At 41.0% G+C, this 19,613-nt stretch overlaps 1 protein-coding gene across 2 annotated transcripts in view; it reads left to right on the forward strand.

The window, feature by feature from the left end:
* UBE2W (ubiquitin conjugating enzyme E2 W) overlaps positions 1 to 19,613 on the forward strand; it is a 77,205-nt gene that overhangs the window by 2,802 nt on the left and 54,790 nt on the right. Inside the window, exon 2 of one of the 2 annotated variants that reach the window (XM_074386982.1) lies at positions 9,173 to 9,205. The exons of the other annotated variant lie outside the window; for it this stretch is intronic. Coding sequence (XP_074243083.1) covers positions 9,173 to 9,205 — 33 coding nt within the window. The remainder of the gene's footprint in view (positions 1 to 9,172; positions 9,206 to 19,613) is intronic. 2 annotated transcript variants of the gene reach the window in all.

The following is a 19,613-nucleotide window of genomic DNA, read 5'->3' on the forward strand; positions in this document are numbered from 1 at the left end:
CGAGTAGCTGGGACTGCAGGGGCACGCCACCATGCCCAGCTAATTTTTGTATTTTTTTTTTAGTAGAAACCAAGTTTCACCATGTTGGCCAGGATGGTCTTTATCTCTTGACCTGGTGATCCGCCTGCCTCGGCCTGTCAAAGTGCTGGGATTACAGGTGTGAGCCATCTCGCCTGGCATTTATTTTTTTAAGACGGACTCATCCTCTCTCACCCAGGCTGTAGTGCAGTGGCACGATCTCGGCTCATGGCATCTTCAGTCGCCCGGGTTCAAGCGATTCCCCTGCCTCAGCCTCTTGAGTAGCTGGGACTACAGGCACATGCCACTGTACCTGGCTAATTTTTTTGTGTTTTTAGTAGTGATGGGGTTTCACCATGTTGGCCAGGATGGTCTCCATCTCCTGACCTCGTGATTGCCCGCCTCGGTCTCCCAAAGTGCTGGGATTACAGGTGTGAGCCACTGTCCCCCAGCTGTTTTATCACTTTTTAAAGTTTTTCCTTCACTTATTCTATCTAAATCTTACCACTCTCTATTCTGTGTTTTCTGGTTAGAGAAATGGAAAATAGGTGCTTCCTATTTGTATTAAAATAGAAAATCTTTCCTTTTTATTTGTATTTTAAAATATCTAGTACAGATTTTCTGGTAGTATCTTTTTTGTTGTTGTTGTTACGCAGTCTTGACCTGTCACCCAGGCTGGAGTGCAGTGGCGCAATCTCCGCTCACTGCAACCTCCGCCTCAGTCTCCCCAGTAGCTGGGACTACAGGTGTGCACCACCACACCTGTCTGATTTTTTGTATTTTTAGTAGAGACGGGGTTTCACTGTGAGCCAGGATGGTCTTGATCCCCTGACCTCGTGATCCACACGCCTCGGCCTCCCAAGGTGCTGGGATTATGGGCATGAGGCACCAAGCCCGGCTGGTAGTATCTTTAAGAAATTTTAATTTGTGTAAGTCAAGCTTTTTAAAAGACAGCCCTACTTTTTGTGTGGTTATTCTGTATATTTGTTGTACAAAGTTTATATTCTATCTTAATGGCAAAGTTTCGCTCTTTAAAGATAATTAGATTATACATAAACCTTCAATCAAATTATCAAATTTGTTTATTCTCTCAGCAGTTATCTTTTGGGGGCCCTCTATGTGTCAGACACTTACCTGGGTGCCACGGTTATAGCAATGAACAAAAGCATGCAAGATTTCTGCCTTCGTAGATTTAATAATAAATAGTCTGGTAAGAAGAGACAGACAGGAACAAAATATTTAAGTTAATTGTGTTTTTGTTTTGAGACGGCATCTCGCTGAGGCTGGAGTACAGCAGCATGATTTCAGCTCACTGCAACCTCCGCCCCCAGGGTTCTCAGCCTCCTGAGTAGGTGGGATTACAGGTACCAGCCGCCATGCCCAGCTAATTTTTTTTGTGTCTGTAGTAGAAACTGTTTTGCCTCATTGGCCAGTCTGGTCTCAGACTCCTGACCTCAGGTGATCCTCCCACCTCGGCCACCCAAAGTGCTAGGATTACAGGCGTATGCTACTGTGCCTGGCCAATTGTGTAATTATATTACAAGGTAATAGTACAGTGGAGAAAAAACATGGAAGAAGGTTAGGAAATTGGTATTTTGGGGGTTTTAATAAGGAGAAAATAATCTGTGACATGGAATGACCATGTCCTTACACGAAAAGCTTTTAGTGGATTTCTTTATCTTACCTGCACCAAGATGTTGCTGCTGCTGAAGTTTCTTAAGCTGTAAGAGAAACTGTATTTTTCTTTTTCTTTTTTTTTTTTTTTTTTTGAGACAGGGTTTCGCTCTTGTTACCCAGGCTGGAGTGCAATGGCGTGATCTGGGCTCACCGCAGCCTCCGCCTCCTGGGTTCAGGCAATTCTCCTGCCTCAGCCTCCTGAGTAGCTGGGATTACAGGCACGCGCCACCATGCCCAGCTAATTTTTTGTATTTTTAGTAGAGACGGGATTTCACCATGTTGACCAGGATGGTCTCGATCTCTTGACCTCGTGATCCACCCGCCTCGGCCTCCCAAAGTGCTGGGATTACAGGTGTAAGCCACCGCGCCCGGCTGAGAAACTGTATTTTTCTTAATGCCATATTATGCAAACGTAACATGGAATTTCATTGCTTGATAAAAGTTAAATAGTCTTTAAGATCAGTGGAGTAAAACAAGTAAGGGTAGACTTTGAATTTCTTATTGGACAGTACGTATTTTAAAGTTGAGCTGTTAACTGCTTTAATGTATTCTGTCAGTGGCTCTCAACCATCTTTAGGTTGTGTCCACATAGAAAATAAATTTTGAGTAGTTCACTAAGGTAGATGAGGTTGGGAAGCTAGAAAAGCACCTGGCAGGCAGCTCCTCATGAAATAACCTGGAATGGGAGATCAGTATTCAGGCACACTTGTAAATGCTGGGGAAGCTCTGCTCCCTAATATTGCTAGAGTTCTGCCATATACAATTCAAGGAAGTGGTTTTCAGACTTAAGTAATCCCTTTGAGACATTCTTTATTCATTTCTTTTTTCCCCCCTTACTGTTGTTTCTAAGAAAAATTCATATATCACCAAGTAAGATTACAGTGGAATTATGTTTTAAGAAACCTTTTCTTTTTTTGGAGAGGGTCTCACTGTGTCACCCAGGCTGGAGTGCAGTGGTAGGATCTGGTTTGCTGTAGTCTCGAGCTCCCTGGGCTCAGGTGATCCTTCCATCTTAGCCTCCTGAGTAGCTGGGACTCTAAGCATTTTTATTTTGTAGAGACAGGTTTCACCGTGTTGCCCAGGCTGATCTTGAATTCCTGGGCTCAAGCAGTCGCCTGCCTTGGCCTTCCAGAATTCTGGGATTATAGGCATGAGCCAATGTGCCCGGCTTCAAGAAACCATTCTTTTTTTTTTTTTTTTTTTTTTTGAAACAGAGTCTCGCTGTGTTGCCCAGGCTTGAGTGCAGTGGCACAGTCTTGGCTGACTGTAGCCTCTGCCTCCTGGGTTGAAGCAATTCTCCTGCCTCAGCCTCCTAGGTAGCTGGGACCACGGGTGCGCACTGTCTCGCCTGTCTAATTTTTTTTTTTTTTTTTTTTTTTTGAGACAGAGTCTCACTCTATCACCAGGTGCCAGGCTGGAGTGCAGTGGTGTGACCTCGGTTCACTGCAACCTCCGCCTCCTGGGTTCAAGCAGTTCTCCTGCCTCAGCCTCCCGAGTAGCTGGGACTACAGGTGCACACCACCACCCCCAGCTAATTTTTTTGTATTTTTAGTAGAGATGGGGTTTCACCATGTTGGTCAGGATGGTCTCGATCTCTTGACCTCGTGATCCGCCCGCCTCAGCCTCCCAAAGTGCTGGGATTACAGGCTTGAGCCACCGCGCCCGGCCTCGCCTGTCTAATTTTTTGCATTTTTAGTAGAGATGAGGTTTCACCATGTTGGCTAGGGTGGTCTTGATCTCCTGACCTCGTGATCTGCCTGCCTTGGCTTCTGAGAGTGCTGGAATTGCAGGCTTGAGCCACTGTGACTGGCGAGAAACCATTCTTAAGAGGATGATACATTTGTGGTGATACCTAAAATTGACAGTAGTTAAACAGATCTACATTTAGTTTTGGTAATTCTGAAAATCTTAAAATATTACATGGAAAGTTTCTTGTAGCAAATTTTTAATTTTATCATTTTAGGGACTGTGATTATTTGGTAGAAACTTTCTATCCCCAAACTGCAAAAGCATTATTTTATTGAAGTGAATTTTTATGTGATTCTAAACATTTTTTTTTTTTTGAGATGGAGTCTCGCTGTTGCCCAGGCTGGAGTGCAGTGGCAGGATCTCAGCTCACTACAACCTCCGCCTCCTGGGTTCAAGCAGTTCCCTGCCTCAGCCTCCTGAGTAGCTGGGATTACAGGCCACCACACCTGGCTAATTTTTTTTTTTTTTTTTTTTGAGACGGAGTTTTGCTGTTGTTACCCAGGCTGGAGTGCAATGGCATGGTCTCAGCTCACCGCAACCTCCGCCTCCTGGGTTCAGGCAGTTCTCTTGCCTCAGCCTCCTGAGTAGCTGGGATTACAGGCATGCGCCACCATGCCCAGCTAATTTTTTGTATTTTTAGTAGAGACGGCATTTCACCATGTTGACCAGGATGGTCTTGGTCTCTTAACCTCGTGATCCACCCGCCTCGTCCTCCCAAAGTGGTAGGATTACAGGCGTGAGCCACTGCGTCCGGCCCTGGCTAATTTTTTGTAGTTTTGGGGTTTTACCATGTTGGCCAGGCTGGTTTTGAACTTCTGACCTTGTGATTCACGCGCCTTGGTCTCCCAAAGTGCTGGAATTAAAGGCATGAGCCACTGTGTCTGGCCGATGATAAACGTTTTTGAAAGTGGAGCAGTATTGAGGTATTCTGTTCTTAGCTGAATCCTAAAATCATATTTTTTTGTTAAATGCCTCTTTTAAATTTTATATTCTTTTTTTCTTTCTTATGGTTTATTTAATATTATTAAATACTTGGCGTCCTGGATATAATTTCTGATTTTAGAATTTAACTGCTTCATTCAGACTTCTCCTAAATTAGAAATTTTAACATATACTGTATATGCTTTTCTAATTTGACATTCTAGATATTTTAATTTTAGATACAGCCTCCTGTTACATTGTGTCTTAAGATCTTAGAAAGTCAGTGCATGGTAGTTGATGTTGGTCAACTCTAAAAACAGTGAAATAATTGAGAGAAGTGGTCAGTTGAATTACTCTTGTGAATTTTCTGCATTTACTTCCTCTCTTACCTAGCTGGGTCTTAGACTGTTAACTGTCAATTTGGCTGGATAGAAGGAGGAAGTTGAGATTTAATGACAGGAGATAAAGTATGAATGTGTGCTTATTTTCAGACTTAGAAATAATGCATTATTTTGGATTATTCACAGCTTTTTAAAGTTTTTCCTCTCTGAGATAGGGTCTCACTCTATCACCTAAGCTGGAGTGCAATGACACGGCCTTGGCTCATAGCACCCTTGTCCTCCTTGGCTCAGGTGATCCTCCCTCTTCAGACTCCCGGGTAGCTGGAACTACAGACATGCCACCATGCCTGGCTAATTTTTGTATTTTTTGTAGAGATAGGGTTTTGTTGCCCTGTTTGCCCATGTTGCCCGTTTGCCCACCTTGGCCTCCTAAACTGCTGTGATTATTACAGGATGAGCCATTGCGCCTGGCCCACAGCTCTTTACTCAAGTAATTGGCTATAGTGACTGAGAGAGATGGAATATGGACTCTTACTGACATTACTCTTATAGTAGTCATATTGCCTTGACAGATACCACATCTGTTTGTTGATGTCATTATGAAAGGGTTACAACATAATAAAAAGTTAGAAATTGGGCCAGATGTGGTGGCTCAAGCATGTAATCCCAGCACTTTGGGAGACCAAAGTGGGCGGATCTCCTGAGTTCAGGAGTTTGAGACCAGCCCAGCCAACATGTTGAAGCCTCATTTCTACTAAAAGTACAAAATATATATATATGTATATATAGCCAGGCGTGGTAGAGCACTTCTGTAATCCCAACTATTTGGGAGGCTGAGGCAGGAGTATCTCTTGATCCCAGGAGGCAGAGGCTGCGGTGAGCCAAGATCACTTCACTGCTCTCCAGACTGGGCAACAAAGTGAGACTCCCATCTCTTAATTAATTAATTAAAATAAAATTAAAAAAAAGATTATCTTTGAACAGTAAAAATTTACCATTATAATTTTACTCAGTACACAAGTATACACATGAGGAAGATCTTTTTAAAATTTGATGCATAACCTTACAAACTCTAAGCTCTAAGGAATGTTCTTTTTTTTTTTTTTTTTTTGGTGACGGAGTTTCACTCTTGTTACCCAGGATGGAGTGCAATGGTGCGATCTGGGCTCACTGCAACTTCCGTCTCCTGGATTCAGGCAATTCTCCCTGCCTCAGCCTCCTGAGTAGCTGGGATTACAGGCACGCGCCACCATGCCCAGCAGGTTTTTCGTATTTTTAGTAGAGACGGGGTTTCACCATGTTGACCAGGATGGTCTCGATCTCTTGACCTCGTGATCCACCCGCCTCGGCCTCCCAAAGTGCTGGGATTACAGGCGTGAGCCACCACGCCCGGCCTCTAAGGAATATTCTAATTTTCTTAGCTCTAGAAGTTATAAGATAGTTTAATAAACGCTTAATTTTTGACTGAAAAGTTACATAATTACACCAGTGATTTCTCTGTGATGTAAAACTGTGTTCATTCCTTAACCTTCACAGCATCAACAGATTTCAGAGCTTAGTTTCTAATACTAGCTTCACTACTCAGTTACTATGTAGTTTTGAGTAAGTCGCTTTCCAAATAAGTACTTACTTATCAGAAGTTACTGCTATGTCTTTATAAGAATGAAATTAGGTTAGTTGACTTCCTCTTTTGTAAAGAATGTGAAAATACTATGAAGAACATTAAAGTTATGGCAAATGCATGCAGCAATAAAATGAGCCACTTTTTTGGTATATTATAAATATGAATTTTAAATTATTCCTTTATAGGTACTGAACCTTACTGTTACAGAATTGATTAATAGACTGACCTAAAGTAGAATTAAACTAATGTGGAATTTGCTATTTAGGAATGCCTTTTGAAGTGTTAAGTAATGGACAGATACTTACTATAGTCACTTTGTGCACATTTAAGGGATAGAGGGAAAGTATTTTTCCTGCTTTCATGAAGCAGGAAATCTAAAGCAGAAAATAATGTCAGATTATCTTTAAAGGCTGGCCACCATGCCTGGCCTTCAAAGATAATCTTCAGTATCAAGGAGAGTTTTTAAGGTGGGATGATCCCAGCCTGGCCAACATGGCGAAACCCCATCTCTACAAAAAAATTAAAATTAGTTGGGCGTGGTCACATGTGCCTGTGGTCCCAACTACTTGGGGGACTGAGGTAGGAGGATCACCTGAGCTTGGGGAGATTGAGGCTGCAGGGAGCCAGGATCGTGCCACTGTACTCCAGCATGGACGACAGAGTGAGTCTTTGTCTCAAAAAGTATATATATAAATACAAATTAAAGTGGAATGATGTGGCATCTCTCTGAAAATATAGTTCTCCTTAGTATTTACCTAAATTGAGCCTTTGTAATGTCAATTTTATTCCATCTCTGTATCATTGTTGTCTGCCTCATTATGCATAGTATCTGTAAAATACTTGATCATGTTTTTTTCTTGAGATGGAGTTTTGTTTTGTCGTCTAGGCTTGAGTGCAGTGGTGCTATCTCAGTTGACCGCAACCTCTGCCTCCCAGGTTCAAGCCGTTCTCCTGCCTCAGCCTCCTAGGCAGCTGGGACTACAGGCATGTGCCACCATACCTGGCTAATTTTTTTATTTTTAGTAAAGTAGAGACGGGGTTTCACATGCTGGCCAGGTCTTGAACTCCTGACCTGAAGTGATCCGTCCACCTCGGCCTCCCAAAGTGCTGGGATTACAGACATGAGCCACTGCAACCGGCCTGTCAGGTATTTTTAAAATGTCCTTGTTTGAAAGCCTTTATTTGTTAATGTAGTTCTTAGATCACCAAGAAACAGTGCATGCTTTTGAGTTGTTTTATTCTAAGACTCTAATTTCATTTAATTGCTTTTGTAAAACTTCATTAGTGATAAAGAACACAGGCTCTGTAATCAGAAGACCCAGATTCAAGTCCTGTTTCACTACCTTTTTTTGTTTGTTTGAGGTGGAGTCTCGCTCTGTTGCCCAGGCTCGAGTGCAGTGGTGCAGTCTTGGCTCACTGCAACCTCCACCTCCTGGATTCAAGCAATTCTCCTGCCTCAGCCTCCCGAGTAGCTGGGACTACAGATGTGTGCCACCACGCCTGGCAGATTTTTGTATTTTTAGTAGAGATAGGGTTTCACCATATTGGTCAGGCTGATTTCAGAACTCCTGACCTTGTGATCTGCCTGCCTTAGCCTCCCAAAGTGCTGGGATTACAGGCGTGAGCCACTGCACTACTTTTTAAAAAGTACCGGCCTTCACTACTTTTTAAAAAGCTATATTGCATAAAAGTCAGTATGGAATGTAGTGGGTAAGACAAAAACAGATTAGCAGATACGTAAACATATGAAACTGCGTTTTTTATTTCTCTTCCCCAAACTAGTTCTGTAATATTCCCCATGTTGGTATATGGGCAACTTCATTCCATTTGCTCAGCCAGAAACCTTGGGGTCATTCCACCCTACAGTCAAGCTGTTAGCAAATTTCTGTGTATTTTGCTTTCAAAATATATCCAGAATTCAACTGTTTTTCTGAATTACTTCCTGGTATAAATGCAGATGACATCCTCATTCCTTGCCTGGATTATATTAGTAGTGTCATACCAATTTTCCTGCTTCTGCCCGCATCCCTTTACTTATCCCTTTAGATTCCCAATAGATTTTTTCAAAACAAAAGTCATGTCATTTCACTCACAATTCTGTGGCTTTTCTCTCTTCCTCAGAATATAATCCAAAATTCATGTTATGGCCTAAGAAGCTTAACCTCTTCATGTCTCTGAAGCTTTATTAGCCTCCTTGCTACTCCTGCCTTGTTATTTTCTCTACTTGGAATGCTGTTCTCACACATCTGGATAACTTCCTTTTTTTTCACTCAGAGCTTTGTTCAAATATTTTTTTTAAGAGAAGCCTTCCTGACCACCCAGTATAAAATAGCTCTCCCACCTCAGCACTAATAATTTGCTTTGCCTTGATAAATTCTTCAGACCATTGACTATTATTTGTTAATTAGCTTATTTACTATTTTCTTTGATGTGACTTGCGCCTGGCATGTAGGAGGTCTTTAGTCAATGTTGAATAAATGAGTAAGTGAGCACAGCTTTCGGAATCAAAATACCCTGGGTTTGAATTCTAGTTTTGTTGCTTAATAGCTGTATAACCTTCCACTCCCCAAACGTAAAATAGATAAATGACAAATCAACAATCATATAAGGTAAAATAGGTTATTTCATTTCATGGATCTTTGGAGTTGTTTGTGAGTTATCTTTTAATGCTATATGCTTCCCATTTTAAACTTTACTAGATGCTTTTGTCTTTTTATAAATATACATTCCCATTTCAAAATAACTGCTGGCCCCATTTCTAGTCCCTGCACTATCTATCAATGGAAAAAATAGATTTCCTTTATGAACATGTGTTACATGAGGTCTCTCTTTGTATTTTCAGACCACAGGAAGGAGGGTGGAAGTATGGTTTCCAGTAAGTGTGTGTTTTTTGCCAATTCTCTTCAAAATTTGAGAATTAGTCAAATAAAACTTTGAGCTTTTAACATCCATTTTAACAACCTTTTAAGGCACAGTGTTTTCTTCTAATTGAAATATAATCCACATATCATAAAACTTACCCTTTTAAAGTGTACAATTCAGTGGTTTTTAATATATTCAGAACCATCATCGCTGTTTGCAGAACATTTTCATCACCCCCGAAACTCCTTATCCTTTAGCAGTCACTCCCTATTTCCCCCTTTCACCATTGTCTGGAAACCACTCATCTATTTTTTGTTTCTGGATTGGTCTATTATGGGCATTTTGTGAGAGTGGAATCATATAATATATGACATTTTGTGGCTGGCTTCTTTCACTTAGCTGTTTGTCTGAGACAGGGTCTCATTTTGTCGCCCAGGCTGGAATGCAGTGGCGCCATAGGCTCACTGCAACCTCCACCTCTTGGGTTCAAATGATCCTCTTGCCTCAGCCTTCCTAGTAGCTGCTACAACAGGCGTGTACTACCATACCTGGCTAATTTTTGTAATTTTTTTTTTTTTTTTTTTGGACAGAGTCTTTCTCTGTCACCCAGACTGGAGTGCACTGGTGTGATCTTGGCTCACTGCAACTTCCCCATCCTGAGTTCAAGTGATTCTCTTGCCTCAGCCTCCCGTGTAGCTGGGACTACAGGCATGAGCCACCACACTTGGCTATTTTTTTTTTTTTTTTTTTTGTATTTTTAGTAGAGATGGGGGTTTCATCATGTTGGCCAGGCTGGTCTGTGACTCCTGACCTCAAGCAGTCTTCCTGCCTCGGCCTCCCAAAGTAATGAGATTACAGGCATGAGCTACCATGCCCAGCTCATTTTTGTGTTTTTGTGAGATGGGGTTTTACCATGTTGGCCAAACTGTTCTTAAATTCCTGACCTCAGGTGATCTGCCTGCCTCAACCTCCCGAAGTGTTGGGATTACAGGTGTGAGCCACCATGCCTGGCTAATGTTGTATTTTTAGTAGAGATGTGGTTTCACCATCTTGGCCAGGCTCGTCTTGAACTCCTGATCTCAGGTAATCTGCCTGCCTTCGCTTCCCAAAGTGCTGAGATTACAGGCATGAGCCACCATGCCTGACCAAAATATGTTTTCAAATTATTTGTAGAGACAGGGTTCCACTGTGTTTCCCAGGCTGGTCTTGAATACCTGGCCTCAAGTGATCTTCCTTTCTCCACCATGGCCTCCCAAAGTGTTGGGATTACAGGTGTGAGCCACCATGCCCAGCTCCTGGCTAATTTAAAAAAAAATTTTATAAAGACAGTTTAGCTATGTTGCCGAGGCTGCTCTTAAAACTCCCAGTCTCAACAATCCTCCTGCCTGGGCTTCCCAAGTGATTACTGGCCTGAGCCACGATGCCCAGTTCATAGTGTTCCTGAGTTTCATCCATGTTGTAGCTTGTATGAATACTTCATTCCTTTTCGTGGCCAAGTATTGGCCCATTTTTTGGTTATACTACAGTTTATCCATTCATCAGTTATTTAAATATCAGATTTTTGGGTTTCCTGTTTTCATTCATCAATTGGTTGAGTTTGGATTGTTTCTACTTTTTTGTTAGTGTGAATAATGCTATGAACATGTATGTACACATTTTATGTAGGCTTATGTTTTAATTTGTTTTATGTACCTTGCATGTAGGAGGACCTCAGTAAATGTTGAATGAATAGGTCATATGGTAACTCTGTTTTAACATTATAAGTCTGTAGTGAATAAACAATGATTTTCTCCTGTACTCATCCGCAACACTTGATTCTCCTTTTCTGACACCAGATGTGTGGTTTTTTTTTTTCACACCAAGCAGTTTTTCAACACCAGCTGGGTGTTCTGCAATTCAGTTCTGGCATTAACCAGAGTTAAGGGCTCAGTCCCACAGGATAGGCTCCCACCTCAGGCACCAGTCAGAAGTTGTAGGTTCCCACATAACTCACAACTTGTGTCTGACTTGGCTACAAATTGGAGGTTTCCATAACCCCCTTCTTGGGTTCAGTAGTTTGCTAGATCAGCTCACAAAAAACCAGGGAAGACAGTATACTCACAATTGTCGATGTATTACACACGATATATTAAAGGACACAATTGAACAGCCAGATGAAGCTTTGCATATGTGAGGTTTGTAAGGGCCCTTAACTCAGGAGCTTTTGGTCCCATGGAATATGTGGATAGTTCTTATTCAACAGTTCAAAAGCTCTTCAAACTCGCCTTTTGGGTTTTTATGGAGGCTTCATTACTTAGGCATGACTGATTAAATCATTGGCTATTGGTGATTGATTAAACCTTTAAGTCTCCTCCCTTCTTCCCCAAAGAGTGATGGGGTGGAGCTGAAAGTTTCCACCCTCTAATCACATGGTTGGTTCCTTTGGCTACTAGTCGCCATTCTGAGGCTCTTCAAGAGTCGCCAGCCACCAGTCATGGTATTAACATATAAAAAGATATATATAACTTCCAAGATTTCAAGGGTTTTGGGAGCTACATGAAGACTAAATATATCCTTCTGGTTGTAAATCACAGTACCACACTAAGGAATTGCCAGATTTTTTCACAGCAACTGCAGCATTATGTACTCCTGTGAGTAGTGTGCAAGAACTCCAATTTCTGTGTTTGGCCAGTGCTTGTTATGGTGGTTTTTTGATGATAACATCCTAGTGTGAAGTGGTATCTCATTGTGGTTTTGGTTTGCATTTCACTAATGACTAACGATGCATTAAGCATCTATTTCTGTGGAGAAATATCTATTCAAATTTTTTGCCATTAAAATTTTTTTTTTTTTGAAATGGAATATCACTCTGTTGCTCACACTGGATTGCTGTGGCATGATCTTGGCTCACTGTAACCTCCACCTCCCAGATTAAACCAGTTATCCTCCCTCAGCCTCGCCAGTAGCTGGGATTACAGGCATGTGCCACCACGTCCAGCTAATTTTTATATTTTTAGTAGAGATGGGATTTTGCCATTTTGGACAGGCTGGTCTCGAACTCCTGGCCTCAAGTGATCCACCCACCTCAGCCTCTCAAAGTGCTGGGATTACAGGGTTGAGCCACCACACTAGTTCTAAAAAATTTGTCATTTTATTGTTGAATTGTAAGAATCCTTTATATGTTTAGACTAAATGTCCTTTATTAGACATGTGATTTGCAAAAATTTCCTGTTTTTCTGTGGGCTGTGATTTATTTTCTTGATAGTGACATTTGAAGCACAAAAATTGTTAAATTTGGCAAAATTTATTTTTTTTTCTTTGTTGTTTGTGTATTTCGTGTCATATCTAAGAAATCATTGCCTAATCCAGGGGGCCTTGGAGATTTGCATCTAAGTTTTCTTCTGAAAATATAATAATTTTAGCTTTTATATTTGGGTCTTTGATTCATTTTGAATTCATTTTGCATATAATGTAGGGATTATTTAGTTTTATAGTATTAATATGGTAGCTTGTTTGCCATTTGAAGTTATATAGGACCAAGCTGAGAACCCATTAGGTTTGATAGTATCAAGTTGGATTCAAGTTACTTCTCTGGATTAGAGAAGCTGTTTTTCAGATAAGAATTTACATTGCAGTCCTACTAAAAAATGTGATTGTAGTGTAGAATATTGCTGAGAATATTTTTATTTCACATATAAGCCTTTATTATAATTAAAAGAGGTGTATCAACTTCAGTTTTTAGACTTACAAAATCTTTGAGGCAGAGAGCATCTCAGATGTCATCTAGTCTAACCATCTTCCCTTTAAATATTGCTGCATTTTATGATTAGAGACAGTCCATAAAATAAAATTAAAAAAAATTTTTAAAATAAAAATAGTCTTTTGTACTACATGAAATGAACATACATATTAAGGAAATCGAGTAATGGGTGTTAAAGAGATTTGATAAAAGAAAACTTGCTATATTCTTAGGAAAACCAATTTAAGGATTTTAGTGGAGAAAGTTATCTTGTTGGGCGTATTTTTTGTTTGTTTTCAGACAGGGTTTCTCACCCAGGCTGGAGTAGGGTGTAGTTAGGCTCACTGCAGCTTTGACTTCGTGGACTCAAGCGATTCTCCCACCTCAGCCTGCCGAGTAACAGACTACAAGTGCACACCAATATGCTTGGCTAATTTTTGTATTTTTGGTAAAGATGAGGTTTCATTGTGTTGCCTAGGCTGATCTAGAATTCCCAAGCACAAGCAGTCTTCTCACCTCAGCCTCCCAAAATGCTGGGATTACAGGCATATAATTCATTTCATTATAACAATTTGTTTAGGTTACCTTGATTTATATGTTTCTGTAGTCCAGCTTCATTATTCATGAATTCTGTATTTGTGAATTCACTTCTTTGTAAAACTTACTTGTAACCCTAAAATTGATACTTGCAGGGCTTGCTTGCTTGCCTTTTTTTTTTTTTTTCCTTGCCATTTGCACACTTAAAGAGCAGTGACTTTGTCATTCTATGCCCCCACTCCCAGCTGAGGTCAAATAAGACTATGCTTGGCTCATACTGGTTTATTTTTTAGGTCTATTTTGTACCACAGTATTTAGCATTTTTGTGCTTTATGTTGGTAATTTCACTGTTTAACTGATGTGCTGTCTAATGTTCCTATATCTACATGAAGGCTGTGCTGTGCCTTTTGCAGACAATTTGTTCAGGCATGCATTATAGTGCTGTTGGCCATGAGTTTGATAATCAACAATATATAGTAAATAAGAGGCCAGGCATGGTGGCTCATGTCTGTAAACTCAGCACTTTGGGAAGCTGAGGTGGGTGGATCACTTATTAGGAGTTTGAGACCAGCCTGGCCAACATGATGAATCCTTGTCTCTATTAAAAAATACTTCCCCTGCCAAAAAATATTGCTGGACTTGGTGGCATGCACCTGTAATCCCAGCTACTCAGGAGGCTGAGGCAAGAGAAGTATTTGAACCTGGGAAGTGGAGGTTGGATTGCAGTAAGCCGAGATCAAGGCATTGCCCTCCAGCCTGGGCCATAGAGTGAGACCCTGTCACACACACACACACACACACACACACAAAGTCTTTAGACAAACACAGAAGAAACTAGTTACTTTTGATTGGCTGAAGAAAATAATGTGATCAGAGGCTGGCAGGAATCTAACCCTGTATTTCCTGTAGCAGTAGATTCCATATTTACTAATTTAGTGTTTGCCACAACTTTGTGGAGAACTTAACTACTATGAATAATGATAATTGACTGTATTTTAATTAAAAAAAAATTTTTTTTAGAGACAATCTTGCTCTGTCACAGTGGCAGAGGTGCAGTGGCATGGTCTTATCTCTCTGCAACCTCCTGGGTTCAGGTGATTCTTGTGCCTTAGCCTTCTAAGTAGCTGGGTTTACAGGCATGCACCACCATGCCTGGCTAATTTTTTTGTTGTTGTTGTTGAGATGGAGTGTCACTGTGTTGCCTGGGCTGGAGTGCAGCGACGTGATCTGGCTCATTGCAACCTCCACCTCCTAGGTTCCAGTGAGTCTCCTGGCTCAGCCTCCTGAGTAGCTGGGACTATAGGCATGCATGCACCACCAATGTCTGGCTAATTTTTTGTATTTTTTGTAGAGAAAGGGTTTTATCATGTTGGCCAGGCTGGTCTCGAACTCCTGACCTTAAGTGATCTACCTGCCTCAGCCTCCCAAAGAGCGGGGATTACAGGTGTGAGCCACCATGCCCAACTGTATTTTTTTTTTTTTTTTTTTGAGATGGAGTTTTGCTCTTGTTACCCAGGCTGGAGTGCAATGGCGTGATCTCGGCTCACCGCAACCTCTGCCTCCTGGGTTCAGGCAATTCTCCTGCCTCACCCTCCTGAGTAGCTGGGATTACAGGCATGTGCCACCATGCCCAGCTAATTTTTTGTATTTTTAGTAGAGACGGGATTTCACCATGTTGACCAGGATGGTCTCGATCTCTCGACCTCGTGATCCACCCGCCTCGGCCTCCCAAAGTGCTGGGATTACAAGCTTGAGCCACCGCGCCCGGCCTGCCCAACTGTATTTTGATTTAAGTTTCAGTACACTTTTGATTTGAAAGTATTAAAGTCCAGTTGAAATTAGTAAAATGTGGCCGGGCGCGGTGGCTCAATCTTGTAATCCCAGCACTTTGGGAGGCCGAGGCGGGCGGATTACGATGTCAAGCGATGGAGACCATCCTGGCCAACATGGTGAAACCCTGTCTCTACTAAGAATACAAAAATTAGCTGGGCTGGGCGTGGTGGCGCATGCCTGTGGTCCCAGCTATTCGGGAGGCTAAGGCTGGAGAATCACTTGAACCTGAAGGCGGAGGTTGCAGTGAGCCGAGATCGTGCCACTACACTCCAGTCTGGGCAATAGAGAGAGACTCTGTCTCAAAAACAAACAAACAAACAAACCAAAAAACTAGTAAAATATAGTGTTGCTACGTCCAGGTTTCTTGTTTGATTGTTTTTCATTTTCTACTGTAGACCAATACATACCTTCCCTGTGTTTTTTTATTTTGCTTTTTTTTTTTTTTTTTTTTTTTTTTTTTGAGTTAACCATGCAGTTCAGACCAGTGGTTTTCAACTTTGATATATCAAAATCACCCGAGAAACTTTAAAAACATGCTATTCTTATGTTATGATGTAATTGCTCTGGAATGCATCCTGGGTATTGGAATTTTTCTTACCTCTTCAGGTAATTCTTTTTTTTTTTTTTTTTTTTTTTTTCGGAGATGATTTCTCTTCTGTTGCCCAGGCTGGAGTGCCTTGGCGTGATCTCGGTTCACTGCAACCCGCATCTCTTAGGTTCAAGCGATTCTCCTGCCTGAGCCTCCCAAGTAGCTGGCATTATAGGCACACACTATGATGCCTGGCTATTTTTTGTACTTTTAATAGAGATGGGGATTCACCGTGTTGGGCAGGCTGTTCTTGAATCCTGACCTCTTGTAAAGTCTCTAATTCTGTACTCAGCATCTAGCTTCTCTCTTTTTTTCTCAGATATTTTACATGTCATTTATCACCACCTTCCTCTCACCTTTATCCTTCCCGTCAGTATTTACAGATGCAGAAGTTTCTCCTAGCAAACAACTGACTCTGCCTCTGTTCTGTTACCACCCAGTTGATTTATTTCCCTTCACAATCAAATTTAAGAGTTAAAAAAAAAAAAAAAAAAAAAAAGAAACATGCTTACAAAAGAATTAAAAAATCATAGGTGGCTGGGCATGGTGGCTCACACATACAATAATTTCAGCGCTTTGGGAGGCTGAGGTGGGAGCATCACTTGAGCCCAGAAGTTTAAGACCAGCCTGGGCAACATGGTGAAACTCCGTCTCTACAAAAATTAGCAGGGTGTGGTGGTGCGTCCCTGTGTTTCCAGATACTTGGGAGGCTGAGGTGGGAGGATCACCTGAGCCCAGGAAGCATAGGTTTCATTAAGCTGAGATTGTGCCACTGTACTCCAGCCTGGGCAACAAAGTGAGACCCTGTCTCAAAAAAAGTTAAAATATAAAAATGAAAATCATAGGTGAATATTTTTTTTATGGGAGGGAGGGAGTAAGGGAGCCATAGGTGAATATTTTAAAGAATCTTTATAAAATACTCACCTTGCTTAAGGAATAAAAGTTGCCGTTACCTTTGAAACCTCCTCTATGTCCTGATTTTTTTCTTTTTTTTTTTTGAGAAGACACTAAAGCATTTTTTTTTTTTTTTTTAATGTTCCACGGGTTGTACCTCACTGCTTCCTTCCCACAGTAAATTGCTGTCTTGGATTTTATGTTTGTCGTCTTTTATTTTTCCTTATAGTTTTATTTTAAGCAATACATTTTGTTTTTAAACTTTAGGTAAATGGAACCATACCGTTAGTAATTCTTTTCTGACTTTTATAATTTCAAGATTAATCCATCTTCAGGGATATAGCAGTCTTTTTTTTTTTTTTTTTTTTTTTTGAGATGGAGTCTCGCTGTGTTGCCCAGGCTGGAGTGCAGTGACGGGATCTTGTCTCACTGCAACCTCTGCCTCCCGGGTTCAAGCAATTCTCCTGTCTCAGCCTCCTGAGTAGCTGGGACTACAGGTGTGTGCGTGCCACCACACCCAGCTAATTTTTGTATTTTTAGTGGAGATGGAGTTTCACCATGTTGGCCAGGATGATCTCGATCTCTTGACCTCGTGATCTACATGCCTCAGCCTCCCAAAATTCTGAGATTACAGGCATGAGCCACTGTGCCCAGCCATAGCAGTACATTTTTGAGGCTAAGTAGTATTTTATGGTATAAACTATCACTCTTGATCAGTTTTACTCCTAACATGTTATTAACAGTGCTGCTTTATATATTATAACACATTTTCATGGTTTTCTCTTAAGGTATTGATCTACAAGTGCAAGTGCTAGGTTATGGCATGTCTGTTCCATTTTCCCAGATAACACCACACTGTTCCAAAGTAATTATGTTGGTTTATGCTCTTACTGGTAGTACATGAGTTCCAGGGATACCACATTCTCCCTAACACTTGACATACTTTGGTGAAAGGTACTCTTTATAGTTCTGCTTTATGTTTCCTTAACTAGTAAGAATAATTGAGTGTAATTGTATGTGTTTTGGGACCATTTGTGGCTCCTCTATTAAATGCTTGTTCTTATCTTTTGACTGTTTTTCAATTTGGTTATCCTTTTGTTTATTTTTTGGTCTGCTTGAGCTTTTCATTACTTTGAGAGGTGTTAAATCTTCTGTGAAGACATTTGTAAATTTTCCTTTGCTTATGTATTTTGAGGTTGTTATTACTGTATACAGGTTTTATGGTCATGGTAAATATATCATTATATAGTTATTCTCTATCTTTTTATTATTTTTGACTTTAAAGTTTGTGTGACTTGTGATACTGGTGTAACTATGCCAGCTGTTTCTTAAAATTTGGCCTAGTATCTTTTTCTATCTTTAACTCTGAACCGTTCTGTGATCTTACATTTCAGTAATATCTTTTAAAAATCTCAACTATACTTTTTAACCATCCAATCTAATATTCTTTACTGTTTACTAAAGAACCTAGTCCAGCCGGGCGCGGTGGCTCAAGCCTGTAATCCCAGCACTTTGGGAGGCCGAGGCGGGCGGATCACAAGGTCAAGAGATCGAGAGACCATCCTGGTCAACTATGGTGAAACCCCATTTCTACTAAAAAATACAAAAAATTAGCTGGGCATGGTGGTACGTGCCTGTAATCCCAGCTACTCAGGAGGCTGAGGCAGGAGAATTGCCTGAACCCAGGAGGAGGAGGTTGCAGTGAGCCGAGATCGTGCCATTGCACTCCAGCCTGGGTAACAAGAGCAAAACTCCGTCTCAAAAAAAAAAAAGAAAAAGAACCTAGTCCAATTTTTAATGAGTAATTCATATAATTTATTTCTTTCCTTTTAAGTGCTTTTCATTTGTCTTGCTTTTCTTCCTATGTCTGTGTTTTTCCTTATTTTAGATTGATTTCTTTTTTCGTTTTCTCATTTTGTTTTTCCTACCTCTACTAGTTTGGAAGTTACGCACAGTTTTATTTATTTATTTTTTAGACGGAGATTCGCTTTTGATGCCCAGGCTGGAGTGTAATGGTATGGTCTTGGCTCAACTCAAGCTCCGCCTTCCGGGTTCAAGCGATTCTGCTGTCTCAGCCTCCCAAGTAGCTGGAATTACAGGTGCCTGCCACCATGCCTGGCTAATTTTTATATTTTTAGTAGAGACGGAGTTTCACCATGTTGGCTAGACTAGTCTCAAACTCCTGACCTTAAGTGATCCACCTGCCTTGGCCTCTCAAAGTACTGGGATTACAGGCGTGAGCCACCGCACCCGGCCTACAACAATTTTTTTTAGATATTACCTTAGCTGTTTTTTGCATTTATTTTACTGTTATTTTTTATTGGAAACCCTTTTTTTTTTTTTTTTTTTGAGACGGAGTTTCGCTCTTGTTACCCAGGCTGGAGTGCAATGGCGCGATCTTGGCTCACCGCAACCTCCGCCTCCTGGGCTCAGGCAATTCTCCTGCCTCAGCCTCCTGAGTAGCTGGGATTACAGGCACACGCCACCACGCCCAGCTAGTTTTTTGTATTTTTAGTAGAGACGGAGTTTCACTATGTTGACCAGGATGGTCTTGATCTCTCGACCTCGTGATCCACCCGCCTCGGCCTCCCAAAGTGCTGGGACTACAGGCTTGAGCCACCGCGCCCGGCCTGGAAACCCTTTTTTATGAAAAATCTCAAGCATGTAGTAAAGTAGAAACAGCGTAACCCTTTGTAACTTTTGTGTAGATTCAACAATTAACAGTTTTCATATTTACTTTATATTTTATTTTTTGTTTAATAAGCTTTTGCTTTTGTTGACAGCTTTATTGAGAAATAATTCACATAACATACTCATTCATTTAAAATGAGTTTTTTTTTTGAGATGGAG

This window comes from Saimiri boliviensis, chromosome 15 (genome assembly GCF_048565385.1).
Source record: "Saimiri boliviensis isolate mSaiBol1 chromosome 15, mSaiBol1.pri, whole genome shotgun sequence".
Classification (NCBI taxonomy): domain Eukaryota; kingdom Metazoa; phylum Chordata; class Mammalia; order Primates; family Cebidae; genus Saimiri; species Saimiri boliviensis.